This window comes from Phaethon aethereus (genome assembly GCF_964289735.1).
Source record: "Phaethon aethereus genome assembly, chromosome: 6".
NCBI lineage: Eukaryota > Metazoa > Chordata > Aves > Phaethontiformes > Phaethontidae > Phaethon > Phaethon aethereus.
Window position 1 is genome coordinate 40,408,568 of NC_138580.1, and position 27,313 is coordinate 40,435,880.

General features: G+C 50.6%; 2 protein-coding genes across 2 annotated transcripts; both read left to right on the forward strand.

The window, feature by feature from the left end:
• Positions 1-4,382: 4,382 nt before the first annotated feature.
• Positions 4,383-7,603, forward strand: LOC309406606 (putative methyltransferase; the record flags this gene model as incomplete). Its single annotated transcript, XM_082001877.1, has 6 exons — positions 4,383-4,493; positions 4,619-4,779; positions 5,045-5,258; positions 5,920-6,020; positions 6,790-6,927; positions 7,513-7,603. 6 exons carry the CDS (start codon positions 4,383-4,385, stop codon positions 7,601-7,603), a joined length of 816 nt encoding a protein of 271 aa, XP_081858003.1.
• Positions 7,604-13,592: 5,989 nt separating this feature from the next.
• LOC309406418 (interferon lambda-3-like) lies at positions 13,593-14,943 on the forward strand (the record flags this gene model as incomplete). The annotated part of the gene is made up of 5 exons (XM_082001581.1): positions 13,593-13,928; positions 14,164-14,402; positions 14,494-14,560; positions 14,655-14,735; positions 14,848-14,943. The coding sequence occupies exons 1-5, from the start codon at positions 13,767-13,769 to the stop codon at positions 14,941-14,943; spliced, it is 645 nt and encodes a 214-aa protein (XP_081857707.1). The 5' UTR covers positions 13,593-13,766.
• Between the last annotated feature and the right edge of the window lie 12,370 nt (positions 14,944-27,313).

A 27,313-nucleotide genomic window follows, 5' to 3' on the forward strand; every position in this document is an offset into this window, starting at 1 on the left:
CAGCAAGCCCATGACTTGTTTGTGGGCTACAGAACTGCTGCAATTTTAGGGTCTATGTTTAAAGACAAGAAAACTATGAGTATCCCAAACCCCTTCAGTGCCACACATTTTCTGGGCACATTGAGTTTAGCGAGATGTGGGTTAAGTGATGTTTCTCTCCATCCGAACATAGTCGCAACTACAGCAAAATTCCCTTGTGAGGATGCAGCTGGCCAGAGCTGGGCTTTTCCCTCAGATTCCTTAGGTAGGTGTGGGAAGGTGACCTGGAGTGTTTTCCAGGTAGGGGATTATCCACAGAAAAGGTGGAGAATTGAGCTCCCTGAGCAAGTCATTTTGTAATTCTTTTAGTAATTGGAGCCTCCAAAATTGGGACATGCTCCGAAAGATGTAGCTCAGTGTACGTGGCAGTGCTTGAGCTCCGTGGACAGGTTCCTACAGGCAGAGGTTGATGCAGGGGTGGCGTAACCTGGAGGTGAGTGGGACGCTGGCTTCATTGAAGAGAAGGAAGGTGGAAGGAAGGTGAATGACACATCGTTAAAGAAAAGAGAAAACTCATTATGAGTTTCTAAGTGGCCCAGGTAGAAGACCAAAGGGCCCCAAGCTGCGATCTCTGGGTTTAAAGTACAGTCATGGAGAAAATAAATAAGAATTTGTTTTCCATTTGAGGAATAGGTGTAATTAATTAGAAGGTGTTTATGAGTTTTGTAACACATGTTTTGTAGCTGCAGGAAAAGAAGCTGGTTAAGAGTTCTCCTCATGAAATTAGGGAAGATTTTTCTGCTAGAAGGTTATTATTGAGGACAGCATGAACGCAGTTACAGAGCCAGGTGTGCTCTGAGAGCGGCATCTGTATTCTGGATAAAATGGAGCAGCTCTTCCCCACCGGCGCCAAAACAAGGTAGGAGGGGAAAGAAAATCTTCAGAAATATCAAAGCATCTGGCTAAGGTGACATCAGATGTTTTGTTTTCATGAAGCAGCAGTGCCTCCCTTGGATGTCAGGTCATGACACCGAGAACAAGAATTCAGTATAATCTTTACTCATGTGCGATGAAATGAATCAATAATAGAAACAAAATGGCTTTTCCCATATCATGATAAAACATTTCAGTGCTGCAAAAATGACAGTGCTATTGGTAAAAAATACCGACAAGTGACACAGAAAGACTGACAGGAGTCTCATTTGTGCTTTTTTTCCCAAAATAGGTTGATTTTTTAATTTTTTTTAAAATAGATTTCAGAGTGAGATGCATTCCCAATGAAAAAAAAAAACCAAAACAACCACCCAAACATCTCTCTGGAAATGGTCTGAGTGGCTGCAGTGAAACCCCAGTGGCTGAGCGGGGAGGATGGCTGCGCACCTGCACTGCCGTGGGACGGTGAGGACACAGCGCGGGCTGGGACTGCCAGTGGCAGAGGAGCACGGGGAGGTGTCAGAAGCACTCAAGTGAGTACCCCTCTGTTTCCCAAGGAGAGGAATTGATCTCCTGGCCATAGATGAGGTTAGGGCTTAGCTTGCTAATGCTGTTTGGAAAAGGAAAACTCTGGGAGCTGGTGTGCCATTGCATTCTGCAGAGGCACAGCGGTGGGGAGGAGGCAGAGCCAACAGCCACAAGACTTCAGGAGAGTAGGTGTGGAGGGATGTCGGCATTTTACGTTCTCCTTTTCTGCATTAAGATTAAGGTTTGGACGTCTATTGATTCAGGACCCTATTATATAATTTATATCCGTAGGGCCTGTTAGGTTTGGGGAATGAATCAGGAAAACCCCAGGGCGCTTTTGTACCCCTTAAAGCCTATGGATATAATCAGTGGGCCGGTAGGGATGATGGACGGTGTCTGATTCTCTGTGCCTGGGGTATAATAATTGACATTCGGGCTAAGGCTCAGCAATCCACAGGTTGAGGAGACCAATTTATTGCTTCATGGTGCAGGGCCATCAGAGATTAACTGTCACTGGGGGAGTATAAATAGGTCTAGAGTTGGGATAGGGAGTCAAAGGCAGCTGAATCCAGTGTGCCAAAGGCTGGAATTGCTTAGAAAAGGACTGGTGCCATTTGCAGCCCATGCCTGGCTCATAGTTTCTTTTACTGTAGGCATTTGGTCTCAGCCGTGGCCAGAGGATAATCAGATAAATGTCATCTGTACATTGCCATGAGAGCAGCCCATGCTATGAGACCCTCGGAGTCAGGCAGTGGGCAGGTGCCTGAAGCCTGGACCATCATCCCTTCTCTGCGCTCACGCTCTCAGCAATGTGCAGGCAAAATTAGGGTCTCTAAACCCCAAACAGGCCAGACTCTTGCCAGGTGCTGCAGGACACTGGGGGTTCTGAAAACACAGGGGCCTTTGGTGCTTCTGTTGTATTTTCTCTTAGTGCAGAGATGCACCCCTTGGTACAATTAAGCAGCAGGTGACCCAAATGAAATACCCAGCAACTTCAACCCATGCTTGGAGTCAGAAAACTGCTTCAAGGTAGCCTCTATCTTCAGCCCCTGGGTAAGTTCTACTGATTTCCCTTAAAATTAAGATGGGTTTAAAGGCTGTACTAATTAGCATCAATTCACAAGCACTGTGCAAAAATACAAACTGAAGTGAATGTGCTTCAAGGAAACCATGGCTCTGCATGTAATAAGCGTTACTCTCATGTGCTAAGGGGTAAAATCCTGTCCCAAATCAGGGGAGGGGCTTTGCCTAGTCCTTAAATACCAATGCTCTAGGCTGCTGATAGCTGGTGCTGGTGCTATACAGGCTCTGTTTATGCTTGTTTTCCCTCTGCTGGACAACAGGAGGGAACTTCAGCACAGCCAGACCCCTGTGAGTATGGTTTTTGGGTGCCTGCAGCGTTTGAATCCTGTTTGCCTTCTGCCTCAGAGCACCTGCTGGCCTTTGCATCTGCTTCCTGATACGTGTAGGGCTGCTGAGCCTCCCCCCCCCAGCCCGTGGGCGTTTTGCAAGCTGTCTTTTAATGAGCAGCTACAGGAATCCTCTAAAGGGGAAGGCTCAGCTCTCGGGCTCCAGGATCTCGGTGGGATGAGGCTGTGGAAGCAGCCTTCCAGGTTTTGTATCCTCCCCTGTCCGCCTCCGGCCCCGCACCCGGGGCGGGCGGTACCGGGGGTGGCCCCCGCCTTCCCCTTTATCCCGGCCCCGGAGCTCCGAACTGGGAGCCACTGGGTGCGGCTCCGGCGGGCGCAGCAGGCGGTAAGAGGAGGGGTGGAGGTGCCCGGTGGGAGGTGGTCGGGGGCCTCGCTGGTGGGAGAAGGCTTCTCTGAGTGCATGGAAAGCGCCCGGAGGACTCCCCGTCCAAAAAGGGGCTTTGGCAGGGCTGCTTTTCTCCGCTGGGAGTGTCTAGTCCTGAGCTGGCTACGCTGCGACCTCGCTCAGCATCTCTTCGTGCGTCGCAAGGTATAATAACCCGTTCTTGCCCGATGTCGGGTATTTGTGCATCACTCGGGAAACTCCCTGTTGCATCCTTCTGCCCACCTCGCCGGCTGTAAGCATGCGAGAGGGTGCCGTTGCCCCTCAAACGAGGCAGGGAATCCTTCTGGCAGGTTTTGGAGGTCTGTCATCAGACCTCAGAGCTGCTGCTGTCTCAGTCGGTGCGTGCTCAGGTGCTGAGATAAACAGGATACGGCTGAGAGCCTTCTGGCACGATGGGTGAAGACTGACGTGCCGGCAGCCCCTGGGCCTCAGCTCGTGGGACCCTGCCCGGTGGGTGCATGGACCATGTGGTTTAGAGTGGCTGGGGCTTCACATGGATGGGGAAGCAGAGGCACGCTGGGCGCCGTGTCTCTGAAAGCAGCTTGGACGGCGCTGGGGACACGGGGCTGAGCTGGCGGGAGGCCCGAGGGGCCCCATGGCAAGGCCAGGCTTGGTTCTGGGTGATGGGTTTAATGGGCCTCTTGATCTTAAGCATTTCTGGGGCGGAAAGGGACAAAAAAATCTATTGTGTTGTTCAGAAAGCACAGGGTGGAGTTGCTGTGATTGTGTTGCTACTACTAAAACACGAATTTTCTCAACCCCCAAACTTTTCTACTGTTAGTTTTTCTGCTCAGTCCCCCCAAATCCACAGACATTCCAGCTGCAATGGTGACTTATTTCAGAAGATACCCAGGTGGGTGGGTAGGGAAAGCAAAGGAGTAAGAAGAAGGGTTTAGACAGCTTTTTCTTGTCGGACACTGCTGGTTTGCTTCTGTGATTCACTTATACCTGGGGGAGCAAGTTCACGCTCCACTGCTGGAGCCTCATGGGCAAAGTTGTCCCTGGGCCCCTGCCAGAACCTGGAGACTCTAGTGCCTGCGGTCACAGACTAAAAAGACAGGAGGAGTTTGATCCCGTGATAAGAAACCTGGCTTGCTGCCTCCTTCCAGGTGCCAGGTCACCCAAGCATGGCAGTCCAGATGTTCGAGGGGAGAGGGCATGCAGCTGTCTACCGGAAATACAGGTTTGCTCCGGGCAAAGAGCTGCAGCAAACCATCCTTGCCTATCTGCAGGAAAAGGTGAGTGGGGTATGGCCAGGCTGTGGAAAAAAACAAGGCAGTAGTTGTGGTCAGTAGTATTTGTGGGCATAAGAACCCAGAAATGGGGTGGCTGCCCGCTGAGATGCATCCACTTCTCCCTGCAGAGGGCAAACCCTGCCGAGCTAGTCGTGGACGTCGGTTGTGGGTCTGGACAAGGCACCCGCTTCCTTGCAGAGCACTTCAAGAAGGTGGTGGGAACGGACATCAGCGAAGCACAGATCCAGGAGGCCAGGGATGCCCCCTCCATGCCCAATGTCTCCTACCTGTGAGTGTTGGGGGAGCAAGCTCAGCCAAAAGCAAAACTCAGGTCCTCACATGGAGGTGGTGTTTTGTGAGTATGATCGTTGCAAGAGCCAGCTAGTGCCAAAGAAAATCCCATTTGATGGGATTCCTGGGGTGAACTAGACTTAGAGTAGCCGTGGTCTTGCATCCCAAATGGTCATCATCGACTCCAAAAAATACCCACTGACTTCATGTCCTACTCTCCAATTCCTGTATTACACACTACCTTTTCTCCTTCCCCCTTCCAGCGTGTGCCCTGCAGAGGAGCTGCCATTTGAGGATGCCTCAGTGGACCTCCTGACTTCGTTTGCAGCTGTGCACTGGTTTGATATCGAGAAGTTCATGAGAGAAGCAAACCGGGTGGTTAAGCCAGGTGGTTGCGTGGTCATCAGCACCTACACTGTGGACATGAGTTTGCGCTATGGAAACTGCTCTGAAGAGCTGACCAAAGTCTTCAGGGAGGTGAGGTGATGAAACCTAAACCTCAGGGCTTCCCCTCCTGGTCTGGGCAGGGGGAAATGTGTAGTATTTGGATGCAGAAAGGAAAGCAATGGGCTTGGGGGGTACAACTGGAGAGGCCCTGTTGCAGGATGGGGGGCAGAGAGATGGTTAAATACAGGGACAAGGTTGAGATGGGGGTTTGGTGGCTCCCATGCCACTGGGGCTGGCTGGACGAGGAGAAGGGGGACATTGGGATTAATAGGGCAGACTCTGGTGTGGCAAGAAGGGCTGCGGAGCAGGTCTGGGGGGCTGGTATTATCAGAGAGACTTCTCCCATTACTCTGATCACAGTGAAAAGAATGGGAAGTAGAAACTGTTTGGGAAGAGGCTTTTTTAGTGATGTTTCTTGACAAACAGTGTTTTAACAATTCAATAAAAGGAGACTTTCCACTGTGAGTATGAGCAGTGTTGGGAGGAGGACAGGACCCCTATCTCTCTAATAAAATAGGATCCTTAAATTCTTGACACTTAAGCAAGATTGTGGTGTATTTTAATGCAAGGAGTATTTAAAAAAATACATGTATGAATGCATCAGATCTAGGGCCAAGCAAACCTGAGTTAAGTAGCAACTGAGAGCTTCAAGTGGTTTTATGCTTGGTTTTTTCATATGCTGTGTTTACAGTCCTGGGACCTGATTTTAAAATACTCACATAATAGAATAAAACTTGTCTTGGAAGACTACAAAGAGATGTTTGAGGCCTTGCCGTTTCCAGACAAGAAGAGGTGAGCAGAAACCCCTTGGTGCAGCACCAGGAGCAGATAGAGGTGGCATCTCGGCTCTTTTGTGTGGCTGCTCTGCCACCAGCCCAGTGAGGACGTGAGGGAGCCAGGTTTGCCAGAGCAGGTAGCTGCTGGGTTTCAGCAAATGCCTTTGCATCCTGGCAGAGCCATGTGGCCGCGTTTCTATTCCTGCTGGATTTAATGCGTCTCTATGCTAGGCCAGCAAGCGTGGCCAAAGCGCTGCAAGGACCCTGCTCAAGGCAGAATTGGGTTAGATTTTTTTAGTTGGCGGTTTATGATAATTTGAGGTTTCTGGGCAGATCACTTAATGAAAGGGGAAAAAAATTGGACTGAGAGGAAGAACCTGCCCCAGGCCTACAGGGGAAGCCAGTGCCTGCCTCCCCACCAAGGCATGGGGCAGGGGCTGACTTTGCAGGCAAAAAGGATGTGTTGAGGGTGGTGTTCAGCAGCTGGGACACCAACACCTCTGTGAGGGGAGCGGGCTCCGCAGGGCTCTGCAGCGGGCTCTGTATTGAAAGGGCTGTTCAAGTCATGCACTATGTTAGATGGTCTCTGGGACCATCTCTGCCTCTCCAGTAGTGCATCAGTTGGAGGTCCTGACCCACCAAATGCCATCATCAAATGTTGTTTCCATCTGTTGGACCTTTGGTGTCAGGTATTTTATTCACCATCACTTCAATCTGTTGTCTTTGTTCCACTGCCTTTGAGACTTAACTTGCCAATGCTCCTTCCTTCCCTGTCCCCCTTCTAGAATCACTGATATCTTTGACAAAATTCCCATGACTGTTGCTGGTGTGGTTGGTTACTTGGAGTCTACCTCTTCATATCAAGTCTTTATGAAGAATGACCCCAAAGCTGCAAAATCCCTCCTGCAGGAGACTGAAAAGAGGTGAGGAAATAGTTTTGGAAAACAAGCAGGACACGGAGGACCTATCTTATATGGTGCATGAAGAATGAAGTTATGGAGACTCCTTCAAAGCTAGAAGTGAGCTGTGAGTGATGTGTCCCCTCCTTCCCCCCAGGTGTGGATTGATACTTGTCAGAGGTTAAAGAGCAGGTCCTCAGCTGCTTGCAGCATGACTGACCTCAGTTTGATGTCAGTTGACTTAAAGTTTAAGTCCATGTAGCTGGACAGTGTTCTTGCACTGGTGTATCCATGCAAGTCTTGTGTCAGAGGTATCTTGAGTTTCTTTTTCCTGCCCTCTGCTAATCAAGAGTAAGGCAAATATTGACAGTTGCATCTTAATTGATCTATTTTGGCCTACAACAAGGGCCTGCTGGGAAGGAAAGGCATCCTTGTACCTGCTAATTTATTCACTGGCAGGAATAACCCTTGTGCATGTGTTGGAAGTGTCTCCCATCAAGACCTTGGTTCTTTGGGTGGAAGAGACCTATCTCTGGTTGTGAATGTTGCCCCATGTCAGGTGGGAGCTGGCTGGGCAGAGTGAGACCCTTCCTCTTCTTCTTGTTTCAGGATGCTGGCGGTGATAGGAGTTTCTTCTCGTGAAACCCCGGTGGAGTTCTGGGTGAGGCATGTCTGTGTGCTGGGGTGCAAAGGACGGTGAGAGGAAACCCTTCTCCTGATCTGGTGATGGAAGGGAAGGAAAGAGTTGGTTCTCTCCTAATACCCCACTTGTAACCGCTCCTATTGCTTGTGAAGACGGATGCTGATTTTGGTGATTAAAATTTTGAGCTTCTGTGGCAAGCGGACAGGGTTTATGCCTGCTCTTGGGTTCCTGTCCACCTTGGTCCTCCAGTCTGCCCAGTGCTGTGCCCTCAGCACTGGAAAGGTCTGTTTTCGGTTTGGTGGTGGCTGGATTGCACACGGGGATGAAAATAACAGTAACAGCTGAGAAACTTGCTGCATTTCTTACACAGTTGAGAATAAAAAAAAAAGCTGAGAAAAAGTTGCTTGTGGTTCCTCCTCTTAAGAGAGGCTGTAGAGCACCTGCTGGGGTGGGAATAACTGCACTTCACGGACACAGCTTACCTAGGCCCTGAGGGGCCTCTTTCTGGGGTAAATGGGTTTTAGGTAGAAAAGGCCACTTGCCCCTTCCCCTGCCCAGGCAAAGCTAGGAGCTCTGTGCCATCTTTGGGAGCTGAGCTGGACAGGGGCTGTTCTTGCCCACTACGTGACCCTGTCCCTGGTGCTTTGGTGGCTGGTGCAGGTGCATTGGCAGGATACGCCTGCCCCAGGAGTGCCCAGTGCTGATGCCTCGGCCCTCATGAGGTTACTGGCCCTTGGCACAGCTCAGGAGCCTTCCTGGGATCGCTGCCACAGGGGAGCAGGTTTGTGTTCCCCTTGGTCCCGCTATCGCTCACCCATGCTGCGAAGGGAAGACTAGAGGCTGGGTTTTGGGGAGGGGCGGATGGAGGCAAGCAGGTTCCAAGCTGGCCACAGCCCAGCACAGGTCCCCTCCTGTTTGCTTTCTGGATATTTTAAGTCTGGGCATAGCCTCTGTGGGGACATTTACCTTTCCTGTAATTCCTGCCCTTGGCAAGAAGGCTACCCTGATGCCACAGGGAGGGCTGTGGCCTCACTCTGTTATACCTTGGTGTGTTATTAAGAAAGGCAGAAGTGATACCTCTGCTCCCTGCCCCAGAGAGCACCTGGAGGGAGGCTTATAGGGGCTGGACGTGCTCCAGCTGTGGTCCCAGGGCTCTTGGGTATGGGTATGCAGAGATTGAGCTTCCTTAACCTGGTGAAGGTGCTTGACCCTGGGCATATCTCCACTGGGGGCACTGAGTGTTGGCTCAGCTTGCTCAGGGTGGGGAGCAAAGGCTTTGACCCTGCCTGGTAGCTCCCAGGAGGACAGCTATGGGGAGGAAAGCCCACTGCTGATGTCAGGCTGGTCTCTGTGTCCATGGCCACGTGTTGGAGAAGACCTCATCGAGCAGTGATGCTGGATCAAGCCCTGCTGCCAGTCACTGGTCAAGAGGCTACACTGGGCGCAGGTTGCGTTTGGGTGACCAGCAGCCATAAAACCTCCTTTGCTGGGTGAGGATGGGGCTGGTGGCTTGTCATCTCCTGAAGGAGCACTTAGAGGTCTCTCCCTGCCCAGGACTGCACTGGAGGACAGAACTACTGGGAGGTGGGAGGCCCAGTGAGGTGCACCCCTGCAGCAATGCCCTGGGCAGGGAGATGTCCCCTGGGAGGGTACACCCCATGTCCCTACAGTGCTGGCACAAAGGCTCTGGAGAAAAAAATGCCTGTTTCTTTTCCTCACTTTAAAGTTTGTTAATCTTCTCACTAATAAAACTTTTCAATTAACAGCCCTTCCCTCCCCAGCATTGGCAGGATGCTCAGCACATCCCCCAGGATGATGCAGCAGGTGACCGGCCATGATGTAACACCAAGGACTGCATCACCAACATGCTTAGGCATGTGTTGGCAGCATGAGGCATGTGGAGCAACACAAACCAGCCCAACACTGCAGCAGCTGCTGCAGCTTGCATGTGCCGAGAGGTGGTGAAAGGTTCTGGGGTGCATAGTGGGGCTGGCAGCACTTCAGTGCCACCGACACCCAGGGTTTTCATTTTTAAAGCTGGCTTTTGGGGGGCCCTCCTTTTGGTTCTTTCTATCATCTTTTCCAAGCTAGTGACTTTAACAGGAGCCAGTTCCTCCAAAAACAGTCAGGAAGGAGTGATTTGGGCTTCTCCTTACCTGCTCTAGTGGCATGACTTTTGGCCAAAGCTCTTCTGTGCCATGCAGCAGCTGATGAGTCATGGGGCGATTGCCTCACCCGGTGCCAGCCCCACCTGCAGCCCTGCCCATTTTCACTTTCCTGCTTGCGCCTGGGATCTCCCATGCACCTGGGATCTCCCATGCACCTGGGATCTCCCATGCACCTGGGATCTCCCATGCACCTGGGATCTCCCATGCACCTGGGATTTCTTGCTCTGAGGAAGTTTAAGTGGCTCCAGTTCATTGGGCTGTGTGAATCCAAGGAGGAGGCTCCACTGCTGCCAGCTGCACTGCTCTCCTGGCATGGTGCTGTCTGCGGTTGGGGCTGGCACCCGCTGGGGTGATGACTGCTGTGGGTCCCCAGTACCCTTCAGACCCTGTTGGGCACGGTGCAGGGTCCCCAGCCTGTGCCATGTTTGGGGGAACCCTTTGCTGTCATGGCAGGAGCCGGCACTAGCACAGTTTGGAGGAGCCGTGTTGAATGCAGCCAGGCTTAGCTGGCTGGGCTGGGGACCAGGGTATGGCAGAGCATGGCATTGCTGTGCGAGACGCTGGCGTGCTGATGCCCAGGATAGTGAGACCGTGTCCTGTGAGGGAAAATCCCTTGCTGCTGCTCGGCCAGGCAGCTGCGGGTTTGGCTATGGCTAGTGGCAAGTGAGGGGCGAACGTCTGAGCAAGGCGCCTGGGAGATCTTCAGCCCCCTGTCGTGGTCACCCAAAGTGCTGGGGGCTATGCTCATGGTCCTGGCTTCCCCACTCAGCTTTCACTTTTCCTTTGGTGCCACCAGATTTCCTTTCACCTGCCCGATGACATGAGGTTTTGCTTTACTTCTCCAACCAGAAATGACACCTGGGAGATAAATGCTACAGCGACGCGGAAGAGGAGCCAAAGGAGCTGGGTCCCACAGGGATGTGATGCTGCTCAGGGACCTGACAGGTGACCTAAGAGTGTCCCCAGCACTGTCCTTGGCCGGGGCACAGGGCAGCAGTTCATGGTGGAGCTGTGTGTGCTGGGGTGACATTCCAGCCCTGCCCTGGGAGCACAGGCTGCAGATGGGGCTGTTCTGGCACAGTGGGTGCTGGACATCACTGCCTTGGTGCTGAGGACCCTGATCCAGCCCTGCTGGTGGCTAATGGAGATTCCAACCTGGGTGCCAAAACACCCTCGCCTGGCTTGTACCTTGGTCTGGAGGGAGAAGCACCTCACAGTGCCTGTCCTGTGAGGTGGCTGGGCTCTACCACATGGGACCTTGAGCCACCATTGCCCTCCAGCTGCTCTGCTGTGACCTGAAGGGTTCCAGGCAGGGCCAAGACACCCACTCCCTCTCCTCTCTCACTGGGGGCCACATTTATTTTTACATCTGTTGGGATTTTCTGCTAAGGTGCTGTCTATTCCAGCTGAGCTGTGCCTTGCTTGGGCAATGTATGTGAATTTCTTTAGGCTGGTTTGTGCTTTTATTTCATAGTTGTGTTGACTGTGAACTTTGTGGCATCGAATAAAAATTACTCTTCTAAATCAGTGCATTTCTTTAATGGGAGAGAAAGGAAAGACAGCACTGTTGTCCTGGCTGGGGCTCAGGCTTTTAAGTACTGAGCTTGCACAACCTGCTGCAGTGGGGGAGCTGAGTCCAGCAGCAATGTCTGTGACTTGCTGTGAAGGGAAGCCCTGTGCCTGTGCTCCTGGATTTTACCATCCTGTTTTGCTGTCCTGGCTCTTCTCCAAGCTGTGTCTGCACCCGCTTTCCAAAGTGGAAATAGCTGCTGTCCCTGCTTCTCTTCATCTCCATCATGGTTTTCCAGGAGACCTGAATTCTTGGAGCTGCTGCTGGAGCAGGGGAAGGGCTCGAGGAGGGCTGGATGGACTCCACAGGTCAACAACCCGTCCTGTTTAACCTCTTCATTAATGATCTGGATGATGGGGCAGAGTGTACCCACAGCGTACCATGTCACTGATGACATCAAACTGGCAGGAGTAGGCAACACACCAGAGGGTCGTGCTGCTGTCCAGTGTGACCTCAACAAACTGGAGAAATGGGCCAAGAGGAACCTTGTGAAGTTCAACAAGGAGAAGTGCAGAGTCCTACACCTGGGGAGGAAAAGCCCCAGACACCAGCATGTGCTGGGGGCTGCCCACACAGAAAAGCAGCTCAGCAGAAAAGGACCTGGGGGTCCTGGTGGGAATCAAGTTGAACATGAGCCAGAAACATGCCCTTGCAGCAAAGAAAGTGAATGGTATCGTCATGTGTTAGGAGGAGCATTCCAGTAGGCTGAGGGAGGTGATCCTTTCCCTCTACTTAGCACTGGTGAGGCCACCCCTGGAGTTCTGGGTCCAGTTCTGGGCTCCCCAGTGTGAGACAGACACATGAACATACTGGAGAGAGTCCAGCAAAGGGCTATGAAGATGATGAAGGGTCTGGGGTACGTCTCCTCTGAGGAAAGGCTGGGGCTGTTCAGCCTGGAGGAGAGAAGGCTCAGGGCCTCTTGGTGGTGCCTGCTAACAGGACAGCAGACAATGGGCACAACCTGAAACATGTGAAAGTCCATCTGAATGCAAGAAAACACCATTTTACCCTGAGGGTGGCCAACCCTGGGCACAGGTTGCCCAGAGAGGCTGTGGAATCTCCATCCGTGGGGATATTCAAAACTGGACATGGTCCTGGGCAACCTGTGCCAGCTAACCCTGCTGGAGCAGGGGTTGGACTGGATGATGTCCAGAGGTCCCAGCCGACCTCCACAACCCAGCACAGCACATCTACATGTGTCTTTCCACAACCTTCTGCAAGAACTTTTCTCATTTGCTTGGACTCCTTGAAGTCAGCAGTTTATTTGCAAATATGAATGTTAAAAATGGGGTCCTTCTGGAGCAGCGTTCTTCTGTGGCCACCACGTGAGGCAATGCAAAACGCATTTACGCCTGTTGCTGCATTACTGTGTATTTGTTTCTTAGATACAGGTATTGCCCTAATTTTCTGTATTTTATGCATGAAACTAAAAGCACAGCTGTGGTGTCGCAGGAGGTTACCTCTGGGGAAGGTCAGGTTTGCTGAATGAGGGCACCGTTCCAGCCGTCGGCGGAGAGACGTTGATACCTGATATTTGTGCTTCCAGCCAAAACAGGGAGGAAACCCCAGCTGGCTCGGCAGCCGCTGGCGGGGGCGGCAGCCCTGCTCATCTCCGGCAGCCTCCCCGCACAACCCTAAGTTCCACTGGGAAAACGCTAGGCGGAAGTGCTTCTGCTTTCACCCTTTTTCCTGCTTTTGTAGTGAGTCTGGTCCCGGAGGATAATGCACACATACAGGTCGTGCCTGCAGCCTGCACTGAGCAGTGCCTGCACCCGGCTGCCGCTTTTGCCCCCTCCCTGCTGCAGCCATTGCTCTGCATTTCCCGTGGGGAAACAGGCAGGAACTGCTGCCGCTCGGGAGGCACTGAAAGCCTCCTGGCTGCCCCGAGCTCTCTGTCCCTGCGGCGCTGCGTGCCTTGGGGGTCTCCCGCAGCTCTCAGTGTGGTGCTGGGTCATGCCCAGGCTTCCCCACACTGGCCATCACCTCTGTGCCGCAGGACGTGATGGCAGCGTGTCCCTGACCAGCTCCCTAGGAGGGGCGCAGGCCAAAGGCAGCCCGAGCATCCCCCTGTGTCCCCAGGGCTCTGGGTGTGTTCACCTCCTCAAGGCGGGCGGTAGGGCAGGCAGTGGGAGGCGAGCGCTGCCTGCACCTGCCGCACTAGCGGCAGCGGGATTCCCTCCACCGTCGCTTTCGCTTTCCTGTTTCCAGATCCACCAGGCCACGGATTTTCCTGCCAACCTGAAAGCGCAATGACGCTGGGCAGGCAGCATAAAAAGCCAGGGAGATGGGGCAGCGAGGCAGCTCCACAGCACCAGCCACCAGCCCAGCAGCACCACAGCCGAGTGAGCCACCTGCGGCAACACCCTCAGGCATCTCCACGTCAGGGATTTAGCGGATCCTCCGGCTCATCCCCTCCGGTTTCTTGCACCGCAGCCCCTTCGCCCCATCGTAACTTGTTCACCGCCGGGCTCTCGTCAGCAAAATGCTGTGCCTCAGCTTCACCCCGCTGCTTGCGCTGGTGCTGGGGGCCAGCCTTGGGGCTCCCTTCCCCCGGGATGCCCTGAAGAAGAGCTGCAGCCTGTCCAAGTACCAGTTCCTCATGCCCCTCGAGCTGAAGGCTGTGCAGAAGATGAAGGACCAGTTTGTGAGTACCACTGGCAAGGGGGGGCTGCGGGCTGATGGGGGCAAGGCAGAGGGGAAGCCAACTTCGAGACCCTGAGTGACAAGGTGGATATTTTCCGGGGCACTCTGGGAACAAGAAGGATGCTGGGCCAAATTTCATCCTGGTTTCAAACTCCTGAAGGCTGACAGGGGTTGCACAACATCGCCAAAAGTCCAGATGACAGTTTCTCAGTCTCTCTCTTGGCCTGTGCCTGCAGGAGGAGATCACGCCGCTGTCAGACCGCAAATGCAACATCAGGCTCTTCCATCGGAAATGGAACACGGCAGAGCTGTCGGTAAGAGCGAAGCGACACTGTAAAAAGGGGATACATCCCCCCCTCCAGCTGGGACCACCCATCAGCCTGTCCCACCTCTATCTGCACCCCCGGGCGGGTCTTCGAGACCCCCATCCTCCAGCCCATGGCCAGCCCTGGAGCTTTGCTTCCCCAACCAGGATGCTCCTGCCCACAGGTGCCCGACCGAGTGATGCTGGTGGAAGCCGAGCTGGACTTTGCCACTGCCATGCTGGGGCTCTCAACCATCCCCAGGTTCACCGAGATGCGCCAACGGCCCCTGGCCTTCCTCACCCAAGCCCGGGAGGACCTGCGAGGCTGTGTGAGTTGCCCCCCACCCATTGACTTGGTGGCCCTGGTGCTTGTGGCAGCACTATGGGGCATCGCCAGTCCTTACGCATCCGCTGTCCTTGCAGATGGCCACGGAGGCTCCTTCGCATCAGCCCTCTGGGAAACTGAGGCACTGGCTGCAGAAGCTGCAGACAGCCAAGAAAACAGTAAGTCAGGCCAGCAGGGAGAGGGGGTTTCAGGGTGTTAGTGACCGCATGGCTGTGCAGGGCCCGCTGCACCCCGTCTCCAGTGCTAACCTGCCCCTTCTCCCCGCTGCAGGAGACTGCCGGCTGCCTGGAGGCCTCCGCCATCCTCCACCTCTTCCAAGTGCTGAACGACCTGCGATGCACGGCTCTCCGGGAGCAGTGCACTTAGCCCCCGCTGGCAGGGCGGCCAGCATGGCACAGTGCTCACCGGCCCCAAAGGATGGCCCGAGGACCTGGAAAAATGACTTTTATTGCATTGCTGGACTGTATTTCCTATTTAAGCATTTTTCTTATTTATGTGAGCTCAGGGAGCAATTTGTTTTTTCACAGTCTTTTAAATTATTGGGGTTTATTGTGTATTTATAAATGGCTCGGGAGGAGGTATAAAGAAATGCCATTCCTGAAAGATGCTGGTCAATGGGGATGGATGTATTTATTGGGTATCTTTGTTTTGCTGGTTTTCAAAACACTGATTGTTTTTAAGGAAGTCTATTTTTTTACCTGCTATTTATTACAGAGTATATCATGTATATTTGTCTGCATAAATTATTTTTTTAATGTGCTATTTAATGTAAAAAATAAAATAGATACCATAAGCAGATGAGCTGCCATCACATGTCTTTACTACTCTTTGCTATAATGTCATCCTTCAGAAAAGCAACTTATTGGGGGGGCAAGGGAGGACATCGGGGTGCATTTTGAGCACTTGCAAATTAGCAAACCTTGGCACTCATATTCACCTCCAGCTGCCTGGGGGTACACCCTGACCACCCCCCTGGGGTTCACCTTTGGGGAGAGATGGACGCTGTTGTGGCCGGACACGTGACAGGAGCCAGCTGGCCACCCGTTTCCAGGACAGATGCCCATTTTGGGTGGTGCAAACCAGGGCACAAAAGCCTGGAGAAGCCCACAGCCTAACCTGATGCTCGCATCCCGGTGCAGGCTGGGCAAGCCTCTGAGTTTGGCCATCCTGGGAGCTCTCTGGAGATTCCTGAACGATTTAACCACCAAACTGGAGGTCGGGACGAGCGAGGAGCCGGGGAAGGCAGGCACCCAGTGGGGAGAGGAGAAAAAAGATGCGTGAGCAGATGCAAAACTCATTCAATCTTGATTTTCTCAGGTCGGGGAAATGGTCCTTCGGAGACAGGTCACCAGGTGAGGGGAGCTGGCAATGGTGGCCACGTGTACGTGTGATGGCCACATGTGGGGTGAGTGACCACATGACCCTGGGAAGCACCCAAGGCCTGGGGACCCACAGGGCATGGGTTTGGGTGACAAGAAGGAGTGCAGGAGAGCCGTCGGGCACTGGAGGCTGAAGTAATTTTATGGTTGCTGCTTTTAGGTTGCAGGGTTGGGGACTGAGCTGCCAGCGGTCGAGCCGCAGCACAGCCACGGCTTCCCGCAAAGAGACAGCCGGGGATGTCAGCCATAAACTCTTGTCACGAGGCGTGTCCCATATACTGCCCACTCGTCCTGCTCAGGCTTTGCGAGGACGCTGCCAAAGTGAAACCTTGTTGCTGACAGAGAAGGAAAAAAGCTTTATGTTCCCTTCTGTTTCCAAATTATGCTTTATACTAAGGTAGCCAGGCACTAAAGTGGGGAAATGCTGCTGTCCTTGTCTTTTGCAGTTGGATGCAACCTGCTTCCGCAGGAGTGATGGGCCCTGGCCGCTTCAGACACCCCCGAGCACACAGCTTCAAGCAGACGCCGGCACGCTTGGGCCATATCAACTGTCCAGGAGGGGAGGAAAACACAGCCTGAGGGGAGAGGGAAGCCTGTGCTACTGCAAACACGTGAACGTGCACCGCCCTGAAACCTACAACCTCCACGCTACCTGGAGAGGCTTCGCCGGGACAGGGAGAAGCCAGAGAGCCCAAGCGGTGTGTCTGGTACTTACTGCTCATCGGCTCCTGGTTTTGGTCAAACAAGGCACAGCCCATCTCTCAAAAAACACGCCGTGGTGACACTTTGCCTGTCTGGCCACACGCTCCCAGGAAAAGGCAGATGCCATCGGTGCCTGCTTTGGAGGGATCTGCCCCAGCGGCCCCTTCTCCTGGCCCCACTCACAATTTTACCCCTCAGTTCTGAAGTCCAGTGAGAAATCCCTCTCTTAAGGGGCCTACATATAAAAACCATCCATGGCGGGAGGCTGTTTTTAAAACATTTCTGGCCAAAAGCGCTACGCTGCAATATCCAAACGATACATGGATCTGGAGAGGAGAGCCCTAATGAGGGCAGAAGGTATTTATTCATTCTCCAAAACAGATGTATTTAGATTATCCTGCTCTCATGAAGGTATCTACCAAGTCACTGTGAAATGCCGCTGCGGTGAAGCGGCATGTGATGCCACTGCACCTGGAAGGAAGGTGCAGGGCTGCCCGCGTGTCCGTCTCTGGGGAAGGAAACGAGCTCTACTCCCCGAGCGGCAGCGGGGTCGCAGCACAGCTCTCCCAAGCAGAGGGCAGAAATCACTCCTCGGGAACAGCAGTCCCTCTTTATCTCTCTGCTGGGTTCACGAAGCATCACATCCGTCTGTCCATTACGGGAAAAATTTACTGGAAAGAAACCCAAAGGGCTGGGTAGGGAGGTGCACACCCAGCCTGTGGTGGAGGGGAGCTTTCTGTGCAAAGCTCTGCTGGAAAATGATCAGAAACGTGTTGAGGTAGACCAAGTGGTTGGAAAAGGAGGACAAGAGCAAGGCTGCAACTTCTGGAAAGGTCGCCCCAAGCCAGCTGCTCATTTGTGATTTGTAGCATCGTGGGGAAAATACTGGTGTGGTGGACGGGACTGAACTGTTGGGAGGGTGAAAGGTAAAGGCCATCGTGAGAAGACAGCTCTGTGGGTGATGAGCAGGAAACACCTCGTGGCAGTGGTGATGGTGGTTCTCCTCTGGTGACCGATGAGCATAAGGTCTCAAAATCTTGTTTGCATTAAATCCCAGCCCTCCTTGCCTGTGCCAGCTTGGGAGACCTCCTGGCCAACTGCCCCCTGGGTGGACAAGGGGAGCTTTGTGTTCCAGCCCTGGCCTGGAGCAGCAGCAGCTGTGTGCTCACTAGGGCGTTTGCTTACGTGCAAATTCATACTAGCCAAATTCGGTTTTGAATAGGGAAGAGTTTCTTTTTTTGAAAGGAAAATCCTGTGGGATTTAAAATCCTGGCATCCCGCAGGACATACATAAAATAGGATAAGGTCCTTTGGGATTTGGCAGATGTCTGGCTAGGGCAAGGCAGTTACAAACTACCTGACTGCTGCTCTTTTCTGCTGAGGTTTTTGTGCCACTTTCAACATCATCCAAATACCCTGGTCCTGCGATGAGTGTCACGGCCAAGACGTGCTGGCGAGATCTGTTTCTTTTTCTCCCTCCAAGAACTGTTTATGCAATGGAGTTCTATTTTGGTGGGGTTGTTTTTATTTTACATATATACAGAGTTCTGTGCTTCTGTCGAATTAGCAGGGGAAATGTCTACTGAATTACAGACAAGACAGTGGAGTCCGGCAGTTTTTCAGTTCAGTCTTCTTTACGCTGGTCCTGAGTGGCAAAAACTCTGCAGCTTCACGGCCTAACACATTGCAGGTGACATTTCTCTAGGCAAATCAAGAAAACCAACAGGTGAGTTTTACTGATGGATCATGTGATACGTTCCTGGGTCATAAACAACTTCTGCTCCAACCCCTCTGACCAGAATGCAGGTTGATAATATGTACGGAATAAATGTGCTCTCACCTGTTAGCAGCAGCATTTTTCCGGGATGCTTGGCACTCTGAGGAATAGGAAAATGAGTTGCTGCTGGTGTCACGGGAATACACTGTTTTCTAATACACTACTTACTGCTGCTCTTGATGTTGAAATTTTTCCTCCTGTTTGGTGCTCTTCATAATTCAAAACAACAATTCCTGTCTATCAGCAATCATACTGGGAACCATTTTGTTATGTTCCCCTGTTGCCAGCTGGGGAGACAGTGTTCAGGGAGATCCAACTGCTTTTAATTTGCTTTGACAAAGAAGGTTATTTTTCAAATAACCTTCACTTTGAACTGCAAATGACTTCAGCTGCACATGTACGAGTGGCTGCTGGGTTACTCATTTCCATGCAAAAAAACAGCACTTTGGACTACAGGAACAGACCAAAAGGTAGCTGCTGAAGGCTCCCGGGACTCCAAACTGCTGCCTGAATTAGTAATGATTTGCTTCCTCTGCACTCCAGAAGTCTCATTTTGGCTGTCACCTCTGTAGCCATGATTGAACCTCTTCCTCTGTCTCCACAGAACTTACCCAGCAACCCATGTCTCTCAACTCTCCCCCAGCACTCGTGCTCCCACAGAAGTGCTTGCAGATGGGGCCGGGATGGCTTTCTGGCTCCAGGGAAGATGCCCCTCTCCCATGGTATTCTTCATTTTCTTTGTCATTAAAGAAATCTGATTTCTATGTTGTCCTCGGAAAGGAGGACTTACTGCTTCAAGACCACAATTCTCTGTGCACAATCACTCCTTCCACTGCACAAACCCCTCCATCTCCAGTTGCTTCAGATAAAAGCCTGAAGTCTTTGGGCCCAGCACTGATAGACTTGACAGATAATGTAACAGCCTTTGAGGAGGGAAAAAAAGAGAGTAGATTTACAGAACAGAAGGCTGCAATTTATGCCAAACCTGGCAGAAATGCGAGAAGGTGTATTGGGAAAATGTAGTAATTGAAGTAACTTTGGTGCAAGCATTTAAAGGCTCAGGTTTTAAGAAACGGCCTCTTGCATCTGCCAGAGTATGACTGTAAGCTGTCAAAGTAGTAAGGGAATTCCAGCTAGTTTATGTGAAAGCTCTGAGAAAAGGCATTGGCCTTACAGGTCCACGATAATGGTCCCATCCCTAAATGCTGGAGTGAAAATGAAGGAGAAAAGTCCAGATATGCTTCATAAATACTTTCCCAAGTCATTCCTCATTCCTAGCCTGCCCTGTAGTCTCTTGTCCAGGAGAATGTGTCTGGCTTGGGTTGGAGGACCATGACTGTGCTTTCTTGATGCTGTTTCAAGTGCAATTTCCTCAAGGAAGCATTTTACATAGCAAAAGAGAGGTCTGCAACACATCAGAGGGAAGAAGTTCTCAGTCCCTGTGCTGTCCCTCACTCCTCAAATTTATAAAGGCTGTTTCTCTCCCTAAAAGCTGATGAGCTGGGGGCTTCCCAGATGGCTGTCTGTTGTAGTGTAGCTTTGTAGGTGCAAGAAAGAGTTGGGGTTAATCCCAAACACCCTGTTTGCATACCAGTGCTAGCGGGTACACCTGTAGTCTCCAACGGTTTGGCTTTTCATCCTGGCAAAATGCTGCCTAAAACTTGCCTGGTTACTGTCATGTCAACAGACTGGAGTGTCAGTCACCTGTTCTGACTAGCCTAACTGATTCACAGTTGTAGGCAATGTGTCACACCACGTTGGCACATAGATGTGGGCCATCAGGATGTTTCTGAGGTAACAGATTAGGGAATGGACTAGAAACCTTAAGGTCTACTTCACAGAGGAGCAGGTAACCAGGCTGTGGTGGTGTTACTGGCAGGCATGCCCTGCTAAAAACAAACCAGAATCTCTTTTTAAAGGAGGAAAAAACATTCTGGGTTAATCATCATGTGAATCAAAAGCTGAAAATGTAACCTGTCATGGTGCCATGCTGGCTCCTCCATAGTTTAACCCCAGCTCCAAAGTCCAGGTTGTCACTGGGGGCTGCGGCCACTGTGGAAATGAAGTCCTGCAGGCAGACTATGCTTCAGGAGATGGAAAGAGTAGATTACTCTGTTCAAGGGGGAAAAAAAAAAAAAGTCAAGATAAGGACTGTCTAGGCAAGAAATCCAACCCTTCAAAAAACAAAAAAAATCATCGTGGGGCTGATGACCTGCAGGCAAAACCTGGCTTTCTAATCTGATTTTGAACATCGCTCTGGTGTTTTGTTCTCTGGTTTTAGCAGTGCCCAGGTGAAGCAGCAGCTGAATTCCAGGTCAGTGCAGTCTCTGATAGGTATCACCAGTCAAACATGTACACTGATTTTAATCAGAAGGTTGCGTGATTGTTTGTTATAAAGTATACATCAAATCTCAGCCGCCTGGTAATCATCACGAGACAAAGCCCATGGGGCTGCTTCTCCTCTTCTCTTGGCACGTTTCTCCTTCAGTGCTCTGCTTACAAACAGTCCACAGCGATGCACAATTATCAACTAATGGGAAGCCAGCTGTTACTGCAACAACTCTCCGAGATCTCCTTTTCATACGACTTTAATAAAGCCGTGTGTGGAAAAATGCTCCACTATCGCCATCACGACCACAATGAAATTACAGTGCTTTTCTTCCAAATGGCTTGCAGCAGATGTGAGTTGAAGGGTGTGGGAGGCAAAGCGCTACACATGGCAACTATCTCATGTGCCTCGCATCAGTGATATTTATTTTTTCTTGGCCGCATGGATATGAACTAGCAGCTGTAATGCTGCAAGCGCCATTGCCATAGTTACTGTCGCACAATATCTTCTTCCTTCTGATACCCCAAAGCCAGCTTCAGGTCTGGTGCGACAAGTCAGCCTCTAATGATTCCAGTCTAAAAGTGGAATGCTCTTCTTTAAGAGAGGGAGGGGAGAAAGCCAACACAGGGTAAAACCTAAAGAAGCAAACAAGGTGGTGGAAAGCAAAGACTATTAGCGAGCACGCATTTTCTCCCACGCCAGAAAGTCCTGCTTCCTCACTGTCTTCCTTCGCTGTTCCAACACTGTGAACTGTGTGATACCACCTTACTTTTATCTGTAAAATCAGATCCCTTATCTAAAAAGAGCCTTAAAACCCAGGCATGTCCTTAACCTGCCCCTGTTTTAAGGCCTAAAACCGTGTGGCCTGCTCCATTAAGGTCTACTCTCTTGCTTTTCTGTAGGGAAAATGTGTGAGCCCAGCTCTCCTGGCTTGCTGAGCACTTGAGTACAAATGCAGAACTAGCATCTCTTTAGGGACTGCAAACTCTGTGACCGAAACGTGAGCAGCAAGGATTTCTACTTTACTTTTCAGCAGATAGAATGCATATGGATATAGAGCAAGCATTTTTAAAGAGCATAGAAAAGCTCTGTTTAGAGAACCCATGAGGCAGTTAGGATAATGGTTGGTTCTCTTTGTTAGCAACAATATGAGCACTTCCACAATTGCTCATTAAGGCTCATTTTAAAAAGAAAACAGAATTCCTCTGCTTCATCCCCAGCAGAGAAACGTACGTGTTAAATAAAAGCATGAGAAACGGACACCAGAAGACATAAATACTCTTTAAAATGGTGGCATAGTTTAAATGCAAGATGCTTGTTTCATCGTCTTTAGCTTTAAAAAGAGTCACAGTTAGTGAACAGAAAATGGTTGGGTAATTGCCTGAAATCCCACAGAGGAGAAATCTTGGTTTTGTTTGCCGCACCAGGCGATGTCTGCAACTGCTCAAATTCTTGCTATCTGAAATATGAAATACTTGCCAGGTCACAAACACAGTGATGGGAAAACAAAATACTCCATCATGTGTGCATCAGCTGAAAGTGGGTTTTAACTATTAACAATTTTCAACCAGTCATTAGTGTTTTTAAGTACCAACCGATACACATGTATAGATACAACATTATGAAATTACTTTAGAAACTACCCTCGGCAGCGGTTATTTCCTTAGGTGCTCAACCTTTGAGACTCTCACGTCTTCAGCAGCACCTTTGGAAATACCTTGTTTTGGTGCCTCAAACACACAGAATAGTGCCTGATTTGGGGTATCCACCAGGAAAGTTTTCACTGGAACAGTTTGAATTTGCCCCAGATCAGCTGATAATTGTGAAAATCAAGGTTTTCTGTAAGCTAATAGTATTTCTCAAGATCGTGGTCCCCTCACTCTTGGGTGACTGAGAGATCAGCTTCAGGAGTAACTTACATGACACTCCTCGAGCCTAAGTGATAAAAGGAGGTGAGAGAATGAGAAAAACATCTTGTCAAACACAAAACAAAGGAACGAATAAACATGACTTGAGAAAACATGGCAGTGGAACGTGTGGGCGCACGCCATGTATCCCATATGATACACATTTTGTGTATATACACTACCTTCATTTTACCCAGAGTAGATGTTGTGTGTGTAGAAAGGAATCACAGTAAAAATATGAGACTCTTGCTTCCAGTAAACAGCAGTACTGTCTCCCTGTCTAGACTTACAACAATGCCATCTGAAGAAAAAGAGTAACCAGGTTATGGATTTCGAATAATTTGATGTTCAAAGACTTTTCTTCATGCCATTGTAAACTGAAATTGTTAAGTACTTCCAGAAGGTCACCGAGCATCAGATGCTGAATTTCGCTCATCACTAATAACAGGAACTGGCAGAGGGTGCAAGGAGTCCTGACACCGTTACAGCCTGTGCTGGACAGCATTGGCGTGGCTTTGATCAGTCTTTAGAGGAGGCAGCAGTTTGTTGACAGCACCTTTATGAACTGGTTCATCAAAACCTTTTAATAATCCCAGCACAAGTCACAGTGACCAGCTATTAACTGAACTGGTGTAACCGCTGAAAAAGGAAGGGCAGCTGGCAATACCTGAAGATAAATAGAAGCAGATTTCTTGACTTTCCTTAAGAGCAACTTAGCTGTCGTTAAGGTAGGGCATTTTAAGCCTAACTAATACTAATGCTGTTGTGACTCTGGCCTGCTTGCTGAATTTTGGACTGTGGTAGTGGGCAGTCCCCTTCAGGAGAGAAAAAAATATCAGCAAAAGCAGAAGAAACATCAGTATCTTGAATAGTCAAACTTGTATTTCCAGGATATTACTATTAAAAGGCAAACGAGCTGGGAAATACCAGCACTGAGGTTGACTTTGCAACCTTTGTTTGCCATCATATGCCCCAGCAGGCTTTACAACAGGATCACAAAATCCTGTTGTAGGGTCCGTAGTCCGCTGCAGAGCGTGAAATGGCTTCAGCTTATTGCTGTTGAAAGTACAGCTTTCCTCAGGCCATCTTCTTGGTTCTGAGCTGCACCGGCATTGGGAATCTGGAAGCGGAATCAAACAGAGGCTTTTCTAAGACACTTGGCTTCCGAGTCACTCACAAACACAGTCCCCATCCACCCGGAAAAGGAGAAGGGACCCGCTGCCGTGGCACGGCCAGGGAGGAGGCAGGTGGCAAGGTCTGACAAACATATCCGCAGGTGCAAGGTGCCCCATCACGATCCTGTCTGTCTCCTGCATCTCTACAGCTACCTGATGGGCTCATTTTGAATCAATATGCACTTGGATTAATCTGTAACTAGAAAAAAAAACCCCTAAGATTTAGTGTTTTGGATAATTTTTGAGATTACTTTCCTCTTAAGGTTTTTTAATTTTTTTACATCCCAGCTGGCATGTCTGTGCGGCATAGCCACAGAGCCAGGGTAGGAAAAGGACGGCCACGTTCACTGTTTCTAGCCGTCAGCAGCATATATACACACATGGGGTTTGTTTTTATAATTCCTCTCTCGCCTTCTACGCTGCTGAAGCCGGAGAGTGGAGAGCTGGTTTTTCTAAACACGTACTTTTTTTTTCTTCACCTTTCAGTTACAGGTTTTTCCAGCTGAAGACCAAAGCATCAACAATTGGAAATGGACAAGCTGTTACTAAAGAGAACCGTGGGAAAGCCAACTCAACTGGCTGCTTGTGTTTTACATTAAACTTGTGAAAGTGTCAAGACAATTCAAGGCCTCCAAGTTGCAATCCTGAACCGTTTTAACTGGATTTGTTGAAGCTAAATTCCAGTCTTTGTAGTGAAGGAGAAGCAGTATCATTTCAGTAAATGTTCAGGATGCAATGAGTATTTTAATAGCTGTCTGCCAAACTTTGCTGTGTCTGGTCTCCAGCCTTACTTCATCAAGCCTTCTGACCTGGATGCTTCTCTAATGGCTTGATTTCAGTCCCCTTATTCATTAGAAGGTAATGAATGGAAGAATTTGTTAACATTGTGCACATCTTTAAGTTTTACAGGCCAAGGGTCTGATCTAATCCAATTGTGAAAGCTTATTGAAAGATTCAACTGGTCACATTACTCTTATTATGATGTCCAAGTAATTTACTCTGTTATCAAATGCACTCTTATAAACAGTTTTTTACATGCATTTAATCTGATTGACTATTGCTTCCACTATCTGGTGCTGGAATGTACAGAGTAAGTGAATTAATTTAAGCAGGCACTAATGCAAAGGCTACAGCAAGGCTGGTGTTTAAGCTCCCCTTCAGAATCACCCTGACGATTGCTGTTTTTTCCCTGTCTCATGATGTTGCCACTTATCACATCTCCCCAGTGACTCAGCGTAATCAATACTGTAGCTGAATCAACTTGCATTTCCCGGCAAGGGGACGGTTGAAGACAACGTTGCTGCTGGGGGAAGGCCATGCTCTGGGCCGGGGCACGGCCCTTCCTGCTGGCAGGAGACTGATTTTCCTCAGGCACAATGAGACCCCTCTCCCAGGAAGCAGGGGGCCAGGGCCCACCGGCCCCGTCCGCTAACAGAGCCGTTCCCTGCAACCCGCTGCCCCTCAAAATGGCGCCGCCCTGCCGATGGCCAACAGCCTCCCGGGCCCCCGCCGCCAACGCCCCGCCCAACTCTCGCGAGAACTCGGCGGGTGCACGCCACCCCTCCAACTCTCGCGAGATCCCCGCGCGCTGCCAGTATTGCTGCTGGTGACGGGCGCGCGTCCCGCAGCCGCTGCGGTCCCGCCCCTGGCGCTGCCCACTTCCGGCGCCGCCGCGGAGGGCGGGAGGAGCCGGGCCACCGCCCCCTGCCCCGGGCCAGCCCCGGGGATGGTGTTGGCCGCGGGAGCCGGGCTCTGACGCCGCGCTCAGGTAAGTGCGGGCCCTCCCTTACCTCCCCTTACCCCTCCCAAGCCTCGGGCAGTGGCTACCCTCTCAGCGTGGGCCTGGCCCCTCCCGCCTGGCCTCAGGCCAGGCCCCGGTGCCCCCACATCTCCTGGGGCGGCCCCAGCCCGCCAGGCCTCGGGGACCTGGCGACAGCGGGGAGGGAAGGGAGCCTCGCTGGTCCCCCGGGGCCGCCGCCGGTCCAGCAGGGTCGTACCCCCAGCGCAGGGGCCTAGCGATCTTCCCTGCCCCCTGAGGAGGGCTTCCCGGTAGCGGCGGCGCGGGGCAGGGCGGCCCCCAGCTGCCTCCTCTCCCAAGGGAGCTGGAGAAATTCTGGAATTCTTTTGCCCTTCCCTATAAATAAGTACATCACTCCTCCCTCCCCCGTCTCCCTGGTGTCGTGTGGTGGTGAAGCCGTACTTTCCCTCTGCGGTTAGCAAGTTTTGGGTGCTTCCTCGTTGTGCACCACTGATGAAATTCGGGGTATGGCTGGTATGGCTGTCACCTCTGTTGCACTCTGGTCACACTTCTTTGGTTTCCGAGCTTTCTAGGACAAGCAATGGTGAAACGGATCTATAAAGGTATTTAGGCGTTTAATTCCCATTGAAGTTGTTTTCGTTTGGTCTTGGCACCTAAACCGTGCTGTGTTTGTTTTTCTGGGGAGAGGATGGGGTGTTCCCTGCAGTTTACAGTTTTTCTTTTTGTTTTTTTTTTGTTCCTCAGGACCCTGTGTGACTACTTCCCAGACTCTCCTACTCCCCTCCTTCTTTTTTTTTTTTCCTTAAAAAAACCCCAGCTGTTGTCTTTCTCTTCTCCAAGGGAAAAAGGACGGTTTTGTCTGCTTATTCTTTCTTTCTCTGGGGTGGTGGGAGAAAAAAACTACTGAACGTTTCAGTTGAGCAAGCAGGATTTACATTTGCCCTGAATTTTACTTTTTTTTTTTTAAATCTGGATCTTGAAGCTAACACATATGCTTCTCAACTTCAGAGAACATGACCTTCTTGTAGATCTTGCCAGAGTTTCATACTGTTAGCTACTATTGTGAAATATATGTTTTCCTCTTTTTTTTTTTTTTTTAAACTGTGTTACTCACCTGTTATGTTGTTCTTGACATCCAAATGTCATGTCAGTTTTTTCATTCTTCCTTCTTGCCCCTTCACCAGTATTTTGGTGTCGGCTTGATGTTTGGTATAAATCTGTCAGCTTTCTCACAACCTTGGGAGAGCGGTAGGTCTGTCTTTTACAGATGTAGTGACTAGATTGATAGGTCAGAGGCTTTCTCTCCCATTTTCTTTGGGGCAAGAACAAATGTAATGAACAAGTAACTGCTGTTGCAATGGACCTGTTAAACTTCTCTTCAGGGCTTGCTTAGAAGAAGGAAAGAAACATCCAGACACATAGAGCTGAAGCTGACAGAGATAAATCTTGTATTGAGTCTTGCCATTTTATAGTGTGATCCTCTTTATCTCAGCGGTTTGCTGGACTTTATCATTTGCCTTATGAATATCTCTGCTGATTCTCCATTTTATACTCCAAGAGTTGACGTTACCTGAGCATCCGTTTCATGTCTTGGTAACTGCTGCATCATACCTGTCTGCTTTTCTATGCAAACTAGCTTGTGTAAAGACTACATGCTGGCTTTTTACAAGCTTTTTTTCCCCTTTATTTTCTTGAATTTACTCATATG